The sequence below is a fragment of the Miscanthus floridulus genome, chromosome 2, assembly GCF_019320115.1.
Source record: "Miscanthus floridulus cultivar M001 chromosome 2, ASM1932011v1, whole genome shotgun sequence".
Lineage (NCBI taxonomy): Eukaryota > Viridiplantae > Streptophyta > Magnoliopsida > Poales > Poaceae > Miscanthus > Miscanthus floridulus.
The window spans coordinates 2,155,912-2,174,618 of record NC_089581.1 but is presented as its reverse complement, the minus strand read 5'-3'; the positions used below and the strand labels follow the sequence as shown (position 1 = coordinate 2,174,618).

General features: G+C 51.6%; 2 protein-coding genes across 3 annotated transcripts; one reads left to right on the top strand and one right to left on the bottom strand.

Annotated features, from left to right (window-relative positions):
* The first annotated feature begins 1,246 nt into the window (after nucleotides 1-1,246).
* On the top strand, nucleotides 1,247-5,027 carry LOC136514836 (poly(ADP-ribose) glycohydrolase 1-like). Of its 2 annotated transcripts, XM_066508544.1 has the most exons (9): nucleotides 1,301-2,084; nucleotides 2,187-2,388; nucleotides 2,513-2,617; nucleotides 2,908-3,026; nucleotides 3,152-3,295; nucleotides 3,398-3,467; nucleotides 3,740-3,877; nucleotides 3,996-4,058; nucleotides 4,555-5,027. In XM_066508544.1, exons 1-9 carry the CDS (start codon nucleotides 1,540-1,542, stop codon nucleotides 4,720-4,722), a joined length of 1,554 nt encoding a protein of 517 aa, XP_066364641.1. In that variant the 5' UTR covers nucleotides 1,301-1,539; the 3' UTR covers nucleotides 4,723-5,027. The 2 variants fall into 2 exon arrangements, 1 of the variants encoding a protein (XP_066364641.1); XR_010773866.1 differs by lacking the exons at nucleotides 3,740-3,877; nucleotides 3,996-4,058; nucleotides 4,555-5,027 and having other exon boundaries at nucleotides 1,247-2,084; nucleotides 3,133-3,295.
* Nucleotides 5,028-5,204: 177 nt separating this feature from the next.
* LOC136514850 (probable thiol methyltransferase 2) lies at nucleotides 5,205-18,228 on the bottom strand. The gene is made up of 8 exons (XM_066508557.1): nucleotides 17,929-18,228; nucleotides 17,680-17,831; nucleotides 17,499-17,585; nucleotides 17,295-17,395; nucleotides 17,086-17,185; nucleotides 16,937-16,983; nucleotides 16,741-16,819; nucleotides 5,205-5,496 (listed from the first exon to the last, which is right to left on the bottom strand). Exons 1-8 carry the CDS (start codon nucleotides 18,038-18,040, stop codon nucleotides 5,413-5,415), a joined length of 762 nt encoding a protein of 253 aa, XP_066364654.1. The 5' UTR covers nucleotides 18,041-18,228; the 3' UTR covers nucleotides 5,205-5,412.
* Nucleotides 18,229-18,707: the final 479 nt, after the last annotated feature.

Sequence of the window (18,707 nt, the reverse complement as noted above, 5' to 3'; positions counted from 1 at the left end):
ATAACACGAGGATTGGCATCCGGTGGTACCAAAGATCATGTGAAGTTTTTACTTCCAAATATTGTTTTATAAGAAGGAAACAAATCAAATTCTAAACAACAACAATAATTAATTAATTAAGTGTGATAATAAAATGTGAACATAATGGTGGATATATTCAACGCAAATGGTATGTCCATGTGGACAATTATAATGAGAAAAAGGAATGCATAGAGAAGAGGATGAATTACTAGTCAACCCCTTGACTTGTTTCATAGTCATTCCCTCGCCCTGCCCACCCTCCCTTAAATAAACCACTAAGCCTTTGATGGGTTCACAAATATTTTGGTAGTCACCATTTTGCATGGTATACCATATGGTTTGGATTTAGATAAGCCTTTTCTCATTGTTTGGAAAGCTACTTCTTCCTTTTCTCATTGTTTGGAAAGCTACTTCTTACTTTATGAATTTACTAGTAGGGCACATTTATTTCGAATCCTATATTTGCTATCCATCCATATTCTTATTGTTTGGTCTTCTGTTTGTATTATTTTCGGTGATGTAGAAAGCCTAAGCATAGAGGATCCAGTTGACTAGGCCACCTCAATATGCACCGTCACATCTGGCTCGCTGGAGACTGTGCTATTCATACTTGGTGGGAAAGAGAGAGTCAAGTTTGTGGCAGGAGGAAAACATTTGTGGGCTCGAAGATATGTTCCAAGGAATCACGAGAAGGGCAAAAACGAAGCTTGGATGTGACTCAATAACATGAAAATCAAGTGGTTTCAGAGATCAGTCCATTAATTAAACTGAATAATTCGCAACTCCATGTTTTTGCTTGCATGTTAAGATCCTGCTGTAATAATGCGGCCGTCAACTCTTCGGCTCGAGACTACGTCTTTAATTTGGATTATTCCCGTGTATCCCAGCATGCAGATATGGAGATGTGCCCAAATGAGTAATGTGTGTTTAAATGACTTCTAGTACTGTTTTTCTTCTAGCACTGTGTTTAAATGATCTGATTTTATCACTGTGTTTTAGATTTTGATAGGAGTTTATTTGCGCTTTGTACCTCTTTCCGAACTGTTTTGCAGATTGGATCCATCTCTCTACGTACTTTTTTTTTTGCACAGATAGAAAAATTCTTTCTTTGAGGGGGAAGATTAGCGGCCTGTTCGGCTGGTACATAAACCGGTTGATTTCAATTGCAAGAGAGAATAAACTAACACTGCTGGTTAAAGCGAACAGGACCTGTTGCCATGTTAAGAATTTTCAAGTTCGGATGCCCCGATGATCTTCGCTAAAATCGTCAAATGTCTGCGTCGAATCCCAGTGGATCTCGTCGCTGCGCACCGTCGGTGTCGCCGACGGCAACCTTGCCCTCCCACCCCGCCATTGCCGCCAAGCAGTAGTCAACCTGACGCGGGAACCGTGTGGACTCCACTCGGGTGGGGGTGGCGGCCCGAAGCCCAAACCGCACGGGCTCGCGGCCGAGCCGACCGACCCGGACCCAGACCCACTCGCTCCTACGCCCCCGCCCCCGCCCCCGCCCCCGCTGCAATGGAGGAGCCGCCGGCCTCAGGCCTGGCGGCGCGCGGCGACCTGCGCTCGGCGCTGCCCTTCCTCCCCGTCGTCCTCCGCGGCGGCGCGCTCTTCTGGCCGCCCGCGGCGCAGGAGTCGCTCCGGGCCCTCGCGCTCGGCCCCGACGTCAGCCGCGTCGCCTCTGGGGACGTCCTCGCCGACGCGCTCACGGACCTCCGCCTCGCGCTCGCCCTGCCCGCGCTGCCCCCGCTTGCTGCCAACGGCCTGGCGCTCTTCTTCGACGACCTCCTCTCCCGGGCCCAGGCGCGGGGCTGGTTCTCCGAGGTCGTCCCCAACCTCGCACGCCTCCTCCTCCGCCTCCCCATTCTGCTCGAGGACCACTACGCCAAGGCCGGCCATGGCGCCTCCGGGCTCCGGGTCCTGGCGTCGCAGGACGTGGGCCTTGTGCTCCTAAGCCAGGAGTTCGTCGCCGCGCTGCTCACCTGCGCGCTCTTCTGCCTCTTCCCCACGGCCGGTAGGGACCAGGCGTGCCTTCCCACCATCAATTTCGATGGCCTGTTCACGTATGTCCTCTTTGCATTCTGTGTTGTTTCGCTTATGATTGGAAAAAAAAGGAAACAACTAGATTGGAGTACCTATGTTCATGTTCTGTTCACCGATCGCAGGGCGCTGATTCACCGATCGCAAAGCCAGGAGCAGAAAGTGAGGTGCCTTGTTCACTATTTCGAGAGGGTGACTGATTCTACACCTACTGGTTTCGTTTCGTTTGAGCGCAAAGTTCTTCCCCGCCGGGGCCTCTCTGATGGCATTCCCTACCCTGACATCCATGCGTGGTTGGCATCTGGTGCACCCCTCTGCCAATTCCGGGTAAGAGACCACTGTATACTGATTTACTGATACTGAATTATCTGTTTGTGTTGTAATGGTTATAAAATTGCCTTCAAGTTTGTTATAATTTTTTTCTGATTATCTGGTTCCTTTTCATTAGTAGGTATTTTCCTCAGGTTTTATAGAAGATGAGGAACAAGAAGCCCTTCAAGTTGACTTTGCAAATAAATATTTGGGAGGAGGTGCCCTTTCCAGGGGTTGTGTGCAGGTACCTTTCTTTTGATTGGCAGATTTTTAGTTTACCCAATCTTCAATTTTGTAGCAACTAGTTTGGTTAGGGTCTGTGGGATCATGTGATGCTGTTCATTTCTGAGCAGTTTTCAGATGAATTTGTGCATCTACACAGTATGAATTGCAATTTATCCACCATTTCCTGTTTATGCTTAAAAAAGTCCTTCGTGTTCTGCTGTGAATTGAAATGACTTTTCAAATAGGTTACATATGTTACAATGCTCTTGTGGTTTTGTGTAACCACTCTGTTTTTCCTCTATGGTACAGGAAGAGATCCGCTTCATGATAAACCCTGAATTGATTGTGGGTATGCTATTCATGGCTTCTATGGAAGATAATGAGGCTATAGAAATTTTTGGTGCAGAACGGTTCTCACAGTATATGGGGTTAGTGAAAACCCTATCCACCCTTTTCTTAATTTAGTTCATAGATTCGATGAAGTGACTGATATGATCCTTGTATGATTTTCCTTACATGATACTATGAATCCAGTACCTGTTTCTCCTTGCAGTTATGGTTCCTCCTTTCGCTTTGTCGGTGACTATTTAGATACCAAACCCTTTGATTCAATGGGGAGACGGAGAACTAGGATAGTTGCAATTGATGCTTTGGACTGTCCAGCTTGGTTACACTATGAATCTGGTTGTCTCCTAAGGTAATAAGTTACTTTTTTTTAATGTCACAGTTGTCACTGATGATATCCTTTATAAGCAAATAATATTTATGGTTTTACTGTTTCTAATTATCCTTTGTTCAGGGAAGTGAACAAGGCTTTTTGTGGATTTTTCGATCAATCAAAACACCAGCTTTATGTGAAGCTTTTCCAGGTTGTTTAACTAATCACTCCATTGAGTTTCACTCAATAGCGCTTTCCTTTTATTTTTGCAGCCAATATGACCTTAGTCAACATTGCAACCTTTAGTTAGTTTCTTTCTTGTGTTCTGCCAGTGATGTAACTAAATGCAGATGAAAAAATGGCACTCTGGTGCTGTAATCTCAAGAAATGCCCAAACATTAAGCCTGTATATGCATAGCACCAGAGGTATGACAGATGTCATATATTTGCTGATTATGTTTTTATTTTTTAAATACTGTTCAGGATTCACACAACAAGGGTAACTTTCCAAGTATCAATTCCAATGAGTACATAGGAGTTTCAACAGGAAATTGGGGTTGTGGTGCTTTTGGTGGAAACCCTGAAATCAAGAGCATGATTCAGTGGATTGCTGCATCACAGGTACAGGATACATGTGTTTCCATTTAGATGCAGGTGGCTGATTGATGCATAGGGATCAAATAAATTTGTATGCCTCTTTTCTTTTGGGGGTGAAATCTGTATTTTCTTAATCGTGCAGGCTCGCCGCCCTTTTGTTAATTACTACACCTTTGAGGATGCATCTCTGGAAAGATTAGAGGAGGTACTATACATCCCTTCCACAATTTTTTCTTATGCCACATGATGAGAAAGTTAAACTCTAGCTGTACAACTTCTAAAGTTGGTGTATCCTTACCCTTGAAAGAGTGAGGATCCTTGTTCGGCACAGTTCAATGGAGCCTCTCCTAGAGATAACTACCAATTGGGCCTGATACATTTTTACAAGTTCAGAACAAGTAGCTTGTACGATGCCCAACAAAATTTATTTTGAATCAATTACCACGAGACTCACTTATTTATATTGATAAAAAGAAGAGTTACAAAGTTTGCTAACCCTGGGAGGTTGGAAACCAAGTGGTTCCAAACCAAAAAAAGGGAAAATTACAAATAACATTTTTCTCACTGTATGAGAGGATGCACAGCAAACTTTGGTGTGCCAGTCAAATTCTGAAAGTGTTAATCACAACTCTGTGCTGTTAGGCTTCTTTGTTATATATATGTTCCTTGACCTTTTCCCTTGTATCGTCATGCTGTGACAGGTGATCCAGTGGATACTACGTCATGGCTGGGCGGTCGGTGAGTTGTGGCATATGCTCATCGAGTACTCATCCCAGAGGCTGAAAGGAGAAACGTACAAGGGATTTTTCGCTTGGCTACTTCCCAACAGCAGGCCCAACAATGACACGCATTACATGTCTGATGAATAGCCCCGGTTTTGTGAGGTCAGAATCTGTGAGGCGCGCAGCTCTCTACGAGCGCTCTGTTGAGTGTGTACTTGTGTTGAATGTGTAGTTGTGTGGGCGCGAACAGAGGGGGAGAATAGTAGTCTATTGCATCCTGGGCGGTTAGCACTCTGGATGCTGTGTAACAAGCAGTGATTACATGGGCGATCAGTTTCAGCACTTGCGCTGAACTTTACTCCATAGCCGAGTCACAATGATTGGTTAGGCCATTCACAATGCATTTGATTCATGGTTGAAATACCTTCTACAATGCATAGTTTCATTTCTTTTGTGTTTCGTATTTGCATTTAATTCTATGACACATTCAGACTTAGAAAAGTTTCATCTCACCTATATGAAACTCTCATTTCATCTCTATTGTTTAATTCTTTGCCATGTCACCAAGTTTGCTTAGTTGACACCCTATTAATTGAGGATACAACTTCCATTGAGAGTGGCCTTACACAGAATGACAGAAAGGGCTCTCTATTTATTCAATGGGAGCAACAATATACTCCTGTTTTGCGATACATGATCCAAAGCACGATGACGAACAATATTACCAATTATATTATATTGCACACAAGACAGATCTGGAGTCTTCCATATATATAAATAATATAGAAGCACAGATTTTTATTTCAGTAGCGCCGAATTCATAAGAATTGTTTGATGTTATGGGCTAGTCTGCATCTCTCCTACAGAATTCAAGCTGGTTGGGTTTGCCATCCTCTTCCACCTTGCCATTTTTTCCATTCCCTAACAATACGTATAAGAGAAACAAACAAGTTCAGTAAAGATTATTACTGCATTTCTTAGTAATGCTAGGTTCAGGTTGGTGTCGGTGTTTTGAATCACCGGCTAATAAATTTCTAGTTTGCGTGTCTGCCTCGGATGGCTGTGCTCGGAGGACACAAGGATTTATACTGGTTCGAGCGGAACGTCCCTACGTCCAGTCTGTTACTGCTCGTGTTACCGACACTTGATTTATAGTAGGTGTTACAAATAGGCGAGAGAGGGAGAATGTCCCAAGTCTCTGGTGAAAAGAGTGAGTCTGGTTGAGCTCTCTGTCTACTATCAAGTACCTAAGCCTTCAGCCGCTCAGACGTGTTAAATGTGTGGGAATGCTCCCTCTCCGTGGGGTGCCCTGCTTCCCCTTTTATAGATGAAGGGGAAGATGCAGGTTACATCGAAGAGAGAGAGAGAGACGTGGAGAGAAAGGCTTTCGGGGTTGCAACGTCTTCCATCTCCTTTACGCGGGTCCCGCGCGGCCCTGTAGATGACGACGAGGACGGCTCCACATCGTGGCCTTGTTCGTCACTGGCGCCGTACGAGGGAGCCGTCAGCCGGTCGTGGCGCTCCATCCCGTCCCAGCGGACGGTATGGCTCGCTAACGCCTCCGCTGGAGGCCATACGGGGAGTAGGTAGTACAACGCCGGCGCGCTCGATGCTGTTGGCGACATGCGTCCTCAGATGTGGCCCGTCGTGGCCGTGTGTCATGTCAAGACGCGCCTGCTCCCCTTCTAGCGTCAGAAGTTTGACCTTGGACTCGTACTTTTAGACCCGTAGTGGTTGGGGGGCGGTACGGACCTCTGTCAGGTGTGTAAGGAAAATGGACCCTAGACCTATTTACTTTGGATTTTGGTGTTTGATGACCAACACAACTAAATTAGACTAATGAATTTGTAAGTGATTGTTTTATAGTCCAATAGGGTGCAAGACGTGACTTGGACGAAGGCGATGTGATGATCCGATGATCAACACCATAAGCAAGACCCTAGGAGCACAAGAGAAGACCCAAAATATCAAGCAAAGCCCAAGCACGAAGATAGGAACCAAGCCACACGCAAGATCGCAAAGAAACGAGCTCACAGAGGTGATCGGACGCTGGAGGCAGATCGATCGGACGCAGGACAACAGAGTCCAGTCGAGTACAGAAAGGTTCCAGAGCGACGAAAATGTGATCGGACACGTCCGGTGGCAGGTGACCGGACGCTGGCAGCGTCCGATCAGTTGTTCGTGGCTTCAATGGTCGGGACAACCGGACGCGTCCAGTCAGTAGCAAAAAAGCGGGATTTCGTCCCAACGGCTACTTTCTCCGTGGGGCTTATAAATAGACCCCCCAACCGGCCATTTGAAGTGTGTGGAGTTGAGGAAACATATCAAGGGTGTTGATACACCATTTTAGTGATCTCCACTTGCATAGTGCTTAGTGATTGATTAGGTAATTAGCGTAAGTGCTTTGCGAAGTGCTTAGGTTGATTAGATCACTGCTTATGCTCTTGCTCTAGGTTTAGGCCTAGTGTTTAGTGAGGTTTGCATACCTCTTACTACTCGGTGCTTGCGCGCACCATTATTGTACATCGGAGGGGCTTGTAGTCTTGCGAGATCACACCAACCACGTTTGTGGTGTGGCCGCCACCGTGTACCGGAGGGAACAAGACCTGCGGCGTTTCGGCCGGAAGCTTGATAGTGAAGACGACGGGGAGCATCCGAGAGAGGCTTGCCGGAAGGCACGTCGGAGACCCACTTACGCGTGGAGAAGGCTTGAGGCTATCCACGAAGTTACCCGACCGGGAGCTTGGCCCTTGCGAAGGATTCCTTGCGAGGGGCTCCAACGAGGACTAGGGGGAAGCTTGCGTGCTTCTCGATACCTTGGTAAAAATACCAGAGTCGTCGACGAGAGTTTACATATCTCTACCTTGCTCTTTAGCTTCCGCATTTATATTGATTGTATTACTCCTTTTGCGGTAGAGATAGCAACACATTAGCAAAACCGTAGTTGCACATTTAGATAGTTTATCTTTTGTATAGGTTTTGCTAAGGTTAGAAAAAGAGGCCATAGTTTAGAAGTAGAAATTTAAGTTGCCTAATTCACCCCCCCTCTTAGGCGTCATAGTCCACTACAGGGCGGCGCCCTCAGGGTCGGGCGAGGTGGAGCCCGTGCTCTCCGGATCGGGCGAGGCGAAGTCCACGCCCTCGGGTCCGGACGTGACGGGGCTCTCGCCCGAGGGGTTAGGCATGATGGGGCTCTCGCCTGAGGGGTCGGGTGAGACAGAGCCCGTGTCCTTGGGTTTGGGTGACCCGTATCCCGTATCCTTGAGGTCGAGCGAGATGGAGCCTGTGCCCTTGGGGCCAGGTAAGATCAAGATACGCTCTTGACCATCCGAGGGAGTTAGCATTCGTGGCCATTAGCTTCCTTCTTTCGGGTATCCCTGATACTGATACCCGACAGTAGCCCCCGAGCCTACGGAGGAGTAGGATACTCCTTTGAAGGCTTTTTTAGACGAAAGGATTCTGAGGATCTTGATCTCCCTTTGTGGGTCACGGGATGTCTTGGTATGGTCGAGATTCCTTTCCATCGTGTTCGGACTCCTCAGGAGCATGTAGCTGCGTGATTCGAGGGATCAAAGAAGATCTCTCTTGATTCTGATTCCTCCATAGGATCTGACCGATCCGCCATTGTTATGCGTCAGCGTATTCGGTCTCCTTGTGAGTCCAACTCTCGAGCCCCCGCACGCAGCAAGGGTCCGGTCGAGGGGTCGGCTCATCTTAAGGTTGTCCACCCTCAAGTGTTTTTTCGATGGACCGTGCTCTGTCAAGACTCAAACATGGACTAGGATACCCACGACGCTTGTATGCTCGGGTACTGGCAGCTAGCAGGCCCATCCCATTCCACCCCTCATTCTAAAGGTGTCCTGGAGCGGTTGTGAACCCATCGGTGGGCCAACCTTCGAACTCCTGGCCCTTAATGGGCCGTGGGAGCGTTTTCAGCTCTGTATCCCTACTTACCTATGGCGGTTTTTAGCCCATCGAGGAGGCGAACCATTGTCCAGCGTGCCCTTCGAGGAGCGGGCGGGGGTGGTGTGTGCACGATTCCCAGAGAAGCGAAGTGATGGGGTGTGGCAGGCACGTTGATCTAGGCGAATGGTTCGCCTCTCGTCTCACCCCGCCTTATAAATAGCGGGCTCCCCCTTCATGTTTTGGCACGCCAAACTGCAATCTTGCCTTCTCCGCTTTTCCACCGCCGTCATTCGGATCTGCTACCTCTGCTAGTCCACCACCAGCGCCCTAGATCTGTAGCTTTTGCTTCTCCACCGTCGCCAAAAAGTCCTCGCTCCTCTTTCTTCGCTTTCCATGGAGTCATGGTACCACTTTGACGTCACCCATGCACGCATGGAGGGCCTCGTCAAGCGCGGTCTTCTTCATGGGAAGATTGATGCGATGGAGTGGCTGGTTTTCGGCCACCAGGAGGTGCCAATGCCGCCCGATAGTTACATTGTCTCCTTCATGTCCTTTCATGAGCGCAGGCTCGTGATCCCCCCTCATCTGTTCTTCCAGGGGCTACTGCACCACTACCAGGTCGAGCTACAACACCTCAATCCCAATGGGATCCAGCACATCACGACCTTTATCATGATGTGCGAGGGGTACCTAGGGATCGAGCCGCACTTCGAGTTGTGGAGGTACTTCTTCGCCATCTCCCTGCATAGGAACAAGGACAAAGGCGAGGAGATCCCGGTGCCGATGGGATGCGCGAGCATCCACCTCCAGGGGCAACGGGCAGCTGAGTACATGCCCTACCAGTTATATAGATCCAACAAGGGGTGGCACGCGTAGTGGTTCTACTTGAAGAATGACCCCACCATCCCCTTGTCGGACTTCACCGTGCGCTTGATCGAAGAGGCGTCGCCAATGTGGCCGTGGGGGCCACCCGACAAAGAGAAGAAAAGGATGTGCGACAACCTCAAGGCCGTCGTGTTGTTGAGGAGCCACGGCCTTTGTGGGGCCGATGTCATTGGAGCATATCACGTGAGGAGGGTGGCACCGCTGATGGCGCACGCCCTCCTATTGTTCAGGATGGTGCCAGTCATGGAACTCGGCGAGACGATGCTTGCTCAGGGGTCGCTTTGCAACAGCGAGATTGCGCAGCACGTCAAGGAGGCGATGAATGAGTCCAACGATGTGTTCCCGATCCTGGGACATCCGTGATGTGGCCGGAGCAGGGCTTCATCGAGTTACCGGTGGATTTGGGCTTTCAGGCCTCTGTCGCACCGCTACCGGAGCAATCGGCCATGAGGGCGGTGAACCGTGCCATAGATGAGCAGAGGAAGGAGAAGGATGACAATGAGAAGAAACGGCGTGCGAATGAGCGTGCGAAGCTGCAGTGGGGGAAGCAGCGCCAAGGCTCATCAGAGGAGGAAGATGGGGAAGAAGAAGAGGAGAAGGGGGCGACGGCTCTAGGTCACCCATCATGTGGGATGATCTGGCCGGCGGAGACGAGGACCCACCTTCGCCATAGGGGAGGTCCTTCCCATGGCATCTCCTAGAGCAAAAGGAGGAGGACTCACCCCTGGAGACGGTGGGAGCAAGTTGCCTCGCTCCACCCGGACCTTCTACGGTGCCCCCGGAGCCGAGGGGAGCCGATGGCTCCACCTCATTTGAGCTCCCGAGCAAAGGGAGGGCTCAAAACGGTAGCGCGACAAGGAGTCGTAGCCGGGCTTGGGCAGGCTAGCCATGAAACGTCAACGCCCGATGATGTCAAGGTAAGCTGAGAGTTTTTTTGTTCTTTTATTTTTTGATGAATTTTTCACCGCGAACTAACCGCCGTGCCTTTCGTAGCGTTGGGGGGCACGGGACCCTCCTGAAGCTGGCGCCGAAGAAGACTCTCGCCCTTCGGTGGGTGCGCCAGGACCCATCTAGCACCACGACGGAGGCTGGCGGGAGCGTGGTCGGGGCAACCATGGGGTCGACCGGGTAGGCACAGCCGTCGGCCGCATCTACAGGAGGGAAGGTAGTGGAAAGCGCATCCAGGTCTGTTGGGCCTTCCTTGTTCGATGGGAATGCAACACTGTAGGATTCTGGTGTGGCTTCGCTTGTAGCGCTCCTCCTCGATAATGACGAAAGACTTGGCTCGGTGTGCGATCTGCTAGGCCTCTGTCTTGTCCATCGGGAGCACTTCATGGATAAGCCAATCAAGGTACGGGGTCCACTAGTTAGCTAGAAGGTCGGGCTTTGCCACTGGACCTTTGTCAAGCTCCATGACTTTGGGGTCGGAGGGGGCGGGTGGTCGGTCAGCCCCTGAGCCTAGCACAAGCAGCTTGTCCTCAATCTGTCCCCGTTCCTCATAGCAGACCGAAGGCTTGTGTTGATCGCTGGTGAAGACGCCCGTCGGCACCAGCTCTCGGTTGGACACCATCTTTGCTAGTGTGTCAGCTACCTCATTGAGCCACTTCAGGATGTAATTGAGTTTGAGGCCATCAAACTTATCCTCTAGCTAGCGGACTTCTCGACAGTAAGCAGCCATCTTGGTGTCATGGCAGCTTGACTCCTTCATGATTTGACCGATGACCAGCTGTGAGTTGCCTCAGACATCAAGCCATCGGATGCCCAACTCAATGGCAATGCGTAGGCCATTGATGAACGCCTCATATTCGGCCACATTGTTGGAGGCGGAGAAATGGAGGCAGACTGCGTACTTCATGCATATCTCGAGGGGCAAAATGAAAACCAGCCCCACATCGGCGCCTCTCTTCATCAGCGACCCATCAAAGTACATCGTCCAGTACTCTTGGTCGATGGCTGCTGGCAGCATCTAGACCTCGGTCCATTCCACAATGAAATCGGCCAGTGCTTGGGACTTGATGGTCATCCAAGAGGCATACAAAATGCCCTGATCCATCAGCTCAAGTGCCCACTTAGCGATTCTCCCTATGGTGTCCCGATTTTGGATGACCTCGCTAATAGAGAAGGACATCACGACCGTCACCGGGTGTGACTCAAAGTAGTGACATAGCTTTCTCTTGGCGATCAGGACGGCGTACAAGAGCTTCTGGATTTGTGGGTAGTGAGTCTTGGAGTCGGACAAGACCTCGCTAATGAAGTATATGGGGCACTGCACTTTGAGGGCGGGTCCCTCTTCCTCCCGCTCTATGACCGGGGCGACGCTGACCACTTGTGTGGTGGCCGCGTGTAGAGCAGGAGTGACTCTCCATCGATCGGGGGACTAGGATTGGGGCTTTCGTCAGTATTTCCTTGACTTTGTCGAGTGCCTCCTGAGCCTCAGGAGTCCACGCAAATCGTTCGGTCTTTTTCAGAAGTCGGTATAGCAGGAGGCCTCGTTCGTCGAGGCGTGAGATGAAACAGCTAAGCGCGACGAGGCACCCCATGACTCGCTGCACTCCCTTTAGATTCTAGATCGAACCCATCCTCATGATGGCCGAGATCTTCTCTGGGTTGGCTTCGATGCCACTCTCAGAGATGATGAACCCAAGTAGCATGCCTCTTGGGACCCTAAAAACGCATTTTAGGGTTGAGTTTGATGTCGTTTGCTCATAGTTTTATGAAGGTCTGCTCTAGGTCATCTACGAGCTGGTTGATCTATTTAGACTTGACCATGATGTCGTCTATGTAGGCCTCAATGGTTCAGCCAATGAGGTCTCTAAAACACTTGAGCATACATCGCTGGTATGTAGCTCCCGCATTTTTTAGACCGAAAGGCATCGTGACATAGCAGAACGACCCGAACGGGATGATGAAAGAAGTCGTGAGCTAGTCGAACTCTTTCATGGCGATCTGATGGTACCTAGAGTACGCATCAAGGATGCAGAGGGTTTCGCAAATCGAGGTCAAGTCGACTACTTGATCTATACATGGGAAAGGAAACAGATCCTTTGGACATGCCTTATTAAGACTCGTGTAGTCAACATACATTCTCCATTTTCTATTCTTTTTTCATACAAGGACAGGACTGGCTAACCACTCGGGATAATACACTTCCTTGATGAATCCAGCTGGCAAAAGCTCTGTGATCTCTTCGCCGATAGCCCTGTGCTTCTCCTCGTCGAAATGGCGCAGGCGCTGCTTCACTGGCTTGGAGCCTAGCTTGATCTTCAAGGCGTGTCAGTGACTTCCCTTGGGATGCCTGGCATGTCCGAGGGTTTCCACGCGAAGATATCTCTATTGGTATGGAGGAAGTTGACAAGCACGCTTTCCTATTTGGAGGAAAGCGTGGTGCCGATGCACACCACTTTGCCCTCGGAGCAACTAGGGTCTATGAGGACCTCCTTGACACCCTCCGCCAGCTCAAAGGATCCGGCCGACCGCTTGGAGTCGGGTACCTCCTCGATAGTCCCTTCCTTGATGACCATGAGCTCCTCAGAGGCGATGATTGATGAGGCATGCTCGTAGCACTCAACCTCGTACTCATAAGCATGCTGGAAGGTGGTGCCGACGATGATGACCCCACACGATCCCGGCATCTTGAGCTTTAGGTAGGTGTAGTTGGGGATGGCCATGAACTTCGTGTAGCATGGTCATCCTAGGATGGCATGGTAGGTCCCATGGAATCCAACCACCTCGAAGGTGAGGGTCTTCGTCCTGTAGTTGGTCGAATCCCCGAAGGTGACGGGCAGATCAATCTGCCTGAGTGGTACGGCTTGCTTCCCCAACACGATGCCATGGAAAGGTGTCCCGATCGATCGGACGCGCGACCGGTCGATGCCCATGGCATCAAGTGTTTTAGCGTACATGATGTTGAGGCCACTGCCTCTATCCATCAGCACCTTAGTGAGGCACTTCGTGCCAACGATCGGGTTGACCATGAGCAGATACCTCCCTAGGTGTGGGGTGCTATATAGGTGGTTGGATCGGTCGAAGGTGATGGCAGACTCTGACCACCGAAGGAAAGACGGCGTGACCGGTTCGGCCGCATAGACCTCACGGCGTGTGATCTTTTGGCGATGCTTGGAGTCATAGGCCGCCGTCCCACCGAAGATCATGAGGTAGTCGTTTGGGGTCAAAAAGTCACCATCCTTCCCCTTGGCATCGTCTGCCGCTGGCTCAGGCTTCTTTCTTTGGTTCCCCTTGTTGGAGCCGTCGGACAGGAATCGCTTCATGAGGGCGCAGTCCTTGTATAGATGCTTGATGGGGAATGCGTTGTTCGGGCATGGCCCCTTAAGCAGCTTCTTGAAGTGGTCAGGAGCATTCTCGGCGGGCGCCCAGCCACCTTTCCGCTCGGCAGTGGCCACGAGCGAGCCCCCATGCTGCTGCTTGTTCTTCTTCTTGTTCGGACGGTTAGAGGGGCCCTTGTCGGTGTCCTCATCCCGCCTCGCTTTACCTTTAGAGCAATCAAAAATCACTCCGACCGCCTCCTCGCCTGAGGTGTGGCTGGTCATGACGTTGAGGAGCTCCTTGGTGGTCCGAGGGCCCTTACGTCCTAGCTTGTGGACCAGGGACTCGCAGGTGGTCCTAGACAGGAAGGCTCCGATGATGTCGGCATCGGCGACATTAGGCAACTCATTGTATTGCCTGGAGAAGCGTCGAATGTACTCGCGGAGAGTCTCTTTGGACTTCTATCGGCAATTTTTCAAATCCCAGGGCTTCCCAGGGCGCGTGTAGGTGCCCTGAAAGTTTCCCACAAAGATCTCCTTCAAGTCTGCCCAACTTTGAATCTGGTTGGGCGGAAGGTGCTCTAGCCATGTTCGCGTCGAATTGGCTAGAAACAAGGGGAGGTTACGGATAATGAAGTAATCACTATCCGCACCGCCGGCTTGACAAGCAAGCTAGTAGTCCTTGAGCCACAAGCTGAGGTTTGTCTCCTCGGAGTACTTTGGGACGTTGGTCGGCGGTCGATACCGCGGCGGGAAAGCCACGTTAAGTATGTGTAGGCCGAAAGCCTAGGGCCTCGGCAGGTTAGGGCTTGGGCTCCGGTCTTCGCCGCTGTCATAGCGTCTGCCGCGACAAGGATGGTAGCCATGGCTAGCCTCCTCTATCTTATCACCCCATCCATGCCTACGGGCCTTTAGGGTGTTGCGTGCGTCATGGTTGGGGCCAAGATGCTCATGCACTGGGACCATGGAAAGTCCCCCGCCGTCGCGTGGCACCTGGTGGACGGACATGTCCTGGCCATGTCGTCCCGAAGACACACGCTGACTGGCATTAAGCTCGCGTTGCTGAGACAGCGAGCTTTCTGTCTGTTGCACCGCTGCTCGCTCGAGCAGCGTGCGGATCTTGCGGTGGGCCCAATGGTCTTTGGGTGTCGCGGGCTCTGGGAGATTTCAGAGTAGGGCCACCGCGGCATCTATGTTCTGACTTGGCTGGGCAAAGTGCGGGAGGCATCCGTCGTCCTCGACGATCCTCTGATTTATGTCGCGGGCGATGGTGTGTGCGCGGCCACCATCCCCGCGGCGCTCGATCTTGCATTCGAGCTTCGCGCACTCCTGCTCCAGCTGAAGGCGCGCATCTTCGAGCTCTTGATGCCGCGCCCTTAGCTGTTCCACCTGCATGCGGGGAAGGGCCCCCGCATCTTCTTCGACTTCGTTGTCGAAGTTGTTTGGTGGGGTAGCCCTTCCCACATGGACGCTTTCGATGCATCCTTCGGGGGTACCTGCCATAAAACATTCTCGTGAGGGGTGATGGCTCCCCCTACTGGAGTCAGAGTCGGAGATCGACTCTGAATCTCCCGCGAGAAGGTCGTGGAAAGACTCCACGATGTAATTGGCCATTCCCACAAATTCGTCATCCATGGGAGGTGGGTACGTGCGCTGTACCATGAGGTGACCAATGGCCCTCGCGGTAGTGCGCTGACCGAACGGGAACGCTGTCGGGGCGTCCTGGGTGAGATATTTGGGGAGAGCGGCTCCCCTAAGGCAAGCTACATCATAACGTTGGCGAAGAAGAATGTGAGGCAGCACACATCCTCCTGGGACGGTTGGGGTCCCAGGAAGGCGTCAAGCTGACGCTCCAGCACCCCGTAATCGAAGTCGAGGAGCTAGTCGCTCCCGGGGACACAGGCCTCCGGTGTGCGTAGTTGCAACTTCTCGAGAGCTTCGACGGTTGCGTCGAGGCCGATGGAGCGAAGGAGTTGGATGGGGGCAGAAGCCCGCTCCAGCTCTCCCTCCGTGGTGACGATGAAGTCCAGGCTCCCAAAGCGCACGTGCGCGCTCGGGACCCAGCTAACACCGTGGCTAGCCATCCGTGGCCTGTTGTGGACGACGAGGCGCGCAAAAGGCCATACCTGGTGTGCCAACTATCGTGTTTTGAATCACCGGCTAGTAAATTTCTAGTTTGCGTGTCTGACCCGAATGGCTGTGCTCGGAGGACACAAGGATTTATAGTAGGTGTTACAAATAGGCGAGAGAGGGAGAATGTCCCAAGTCTCTGGTGAAAAGAGTGAGTCTGGTTGAGCTCTCTGTCTACTGTCAAGTACCTAAGCCTTCAGCCATTCATACGTGTTAAATGTGTGGGAATGCCCCTCTCTCCGTGGGGTGCCCTGCTTCCCCTTTTATAGATGAAGGGGAAGATGCAGGTTACATCGGAGAGAGAGAGACGTGGAGAGAAAGGCTTCCGGGGTTGCAACGTCTTCCATCTCCTTTACGCGGGTCCCGCGCGGCCCTGTAGATGACGACGGGGACGGCTCCATGTCGTGGCCCTGTTCGTCACTGGCGCCGTATGAGGGAGTCGTCAGCCGGTCGTGGCGCTCCATCCTGTCCCAGCGGACGGTATGGCTCGCTAACGCCTCCGCTGGAGGCCGTACGGGGAGTAGGTAGTACAACGCCGGCGCGCCCGATGCTGTTGGCGACATGCGTCCTCAGACATGGCCCGTCGTGGCCGCGGGTCACGCCAAGATGCGCCTGCTCCCCTTCTGACGTCATAAGTTTGACCCTGGACTCGTAGTTTTAGACCCGTAGTGGTTGGGGGCGGTACGTACATCCGCCGGGCCCGTGTTCTTGGGATCGGGCGAGGCGGAGTCCGCGCCCTCGGGGTCGGACATGACGGGGCTCTCGCCCGAGGGGTCAGGCGAGACGGAGCCCGCGCCCTTGGGGTCCCGTATCATTGAGGTCGGGCGAGACGGAGCCCGTACCCTCAGGGCCGGGCGAGACCAAGATAAGCTCTTGTCCATTCGAGGGAGTTAGCGTTCGCGGTCATTAGTTTTCTTCTCCTGGGTATCTCTGATACTGATAACCGACAGTTAGGCAATTGAATTATAGTAGTACGTAGTACCTTTCGTGATTGGACTGCCACCTCGTTGTCTTGGATGCTGTTCATGACGAAACCCAAGGGATTCAGCACCTCCTCGTAGCTGCAATGCATGCATACACACATTAAAACAATTTCGTAGTATTATATATATTACTTTACTGTTTGCAGCCATGAAATACAGAAGTATATATACACTAGACAGATAACAGCATCTTACTCGACCACTGCTGTGTTGAATGGTGGCCCAGCTTCCTGTCCTTCAGCCTGCCATGCATATGCATTGACGTGTATATATATGAACAGATCCCAGCACATACGTATATCATGTTTGATCAGTGATTATTTATATGTATGTTATTATTATACCAGGTACATGAGGCTAATAAGCTCTCCATCTTGTTTGAGCAGGTCGGCAATTCTCTTGGCCCATGCTGGCCTCATCGACGGCTCGAAAGCACAGAAGAATCTGACAAAGCAATGCAAACCAACACAAGAAATCGTCTCGTTTAATTTCGCCATGAATTGCATGAAATGAATTATTATCAATGAACAGAAGAAAATCACCACGCACGTACGTGTAGTCGAAGATGATGTCAAACTTGTCCGGCGGCTCCCAGGTGAAGAAATCGGCAGCGACGAAGTCGAACGAGTTCCCGTCGGCCGCCGCCGCCGCCCGCTGGTACACGCAGAATCATATCATGCATATCGAATACAATTTGATGAATGCAGAAGCACAACACGGCCCGGCGCAGTGCCGAAAATGGCGCACGGCGGCGTACCTGTCTGGCCTTGTGAATGGCGGCCTCGGAGATGTCGAGGCCGACGACGAAGCGGCCAGCGCCGGAGAGCGCGACCACGTCGTGCCCCTGCACCCACAACACGAGATATCGATCGATGCATGTGTGAGATGGTGATCGAGGTCAGCATGCATGGTGACCATGCTGTGCAGTGTGCACTCACGGCGCCGCATCCCGGGACGAGGACGGTGGTGGCGCGGCCGTCGTGATCGCCGCCGGGCAGGGTGCCTGAGTTGACGAGGTCGACGACGGCGGGCGTGGGCTGGCCCAGGTCCCACGGTGTCACGCCTTCCTCCCAGCACCGTCTCCACCCGTCTGCACCGACCGTGAATCGATCGATCAATGGTTTATTGCATCCATGTACAACCGATGATGACAAAGGGAACGAACAAACAAGCTCATATGCACTCACCTGAGGAGTACTCCGCCGTGCCGCCGATGAGCTGCCGCACGCGAACCACCGCCGGGTTCGAGACGTTGAGGACCTGGCCACCGCCGGCGATAGCCGTGGATGCCATTGCCATCACCAGCACCAGCTAACTTCTTAATATTAGCCAATCGGCCGTGGATAGATGTGATGTGCTTTGGAGTTGTTGCAGACGAACTTGCAGTGCAGGGCTACTCCTACGGTGTGCCTCTGTCTGTCAATTAATGCAAGAACGACGCAGCAGAGAATGATATATATGGTCTCAATGTCTCATTCTCAGTCGTCGATTCTCGATTGATTCATCGTCTCACACTCACTGCCCACCACCACGTACACTGTACACACACTACCACAGTCCTCATCTCCTGTCTGTGTGGCTAATAATGGGAGAAACAGCAGCAACACCCGGAAACCAGGCTCTGCGTTGCTTGCCTCTCTTCGTCACAACCATACACCGCGAGAAGCCGTCACAACCATACACCGCGAGAAGCCGACAATAATAATTGAGCGAGTGCGAAAGTAGTGACCACACATCTCACTCTTGACCTTGGCTTGGAAGCTACTCCGCTCGCTCTGTACGGGATCTGGGGAATGGTATCAGTGGCAGATTTTACCCTCGCTTGTGCAATACGAGGAGACCGTGACTCAAACCCAGGACCTTCCGGTCACACGCGGTAAGACTCTACCACTTGCACCGGTCCCTCTGTTCCAAATTATAAAAATTGTTTTATCTTTTTTATATTTATAATGTTTACTATGTACGT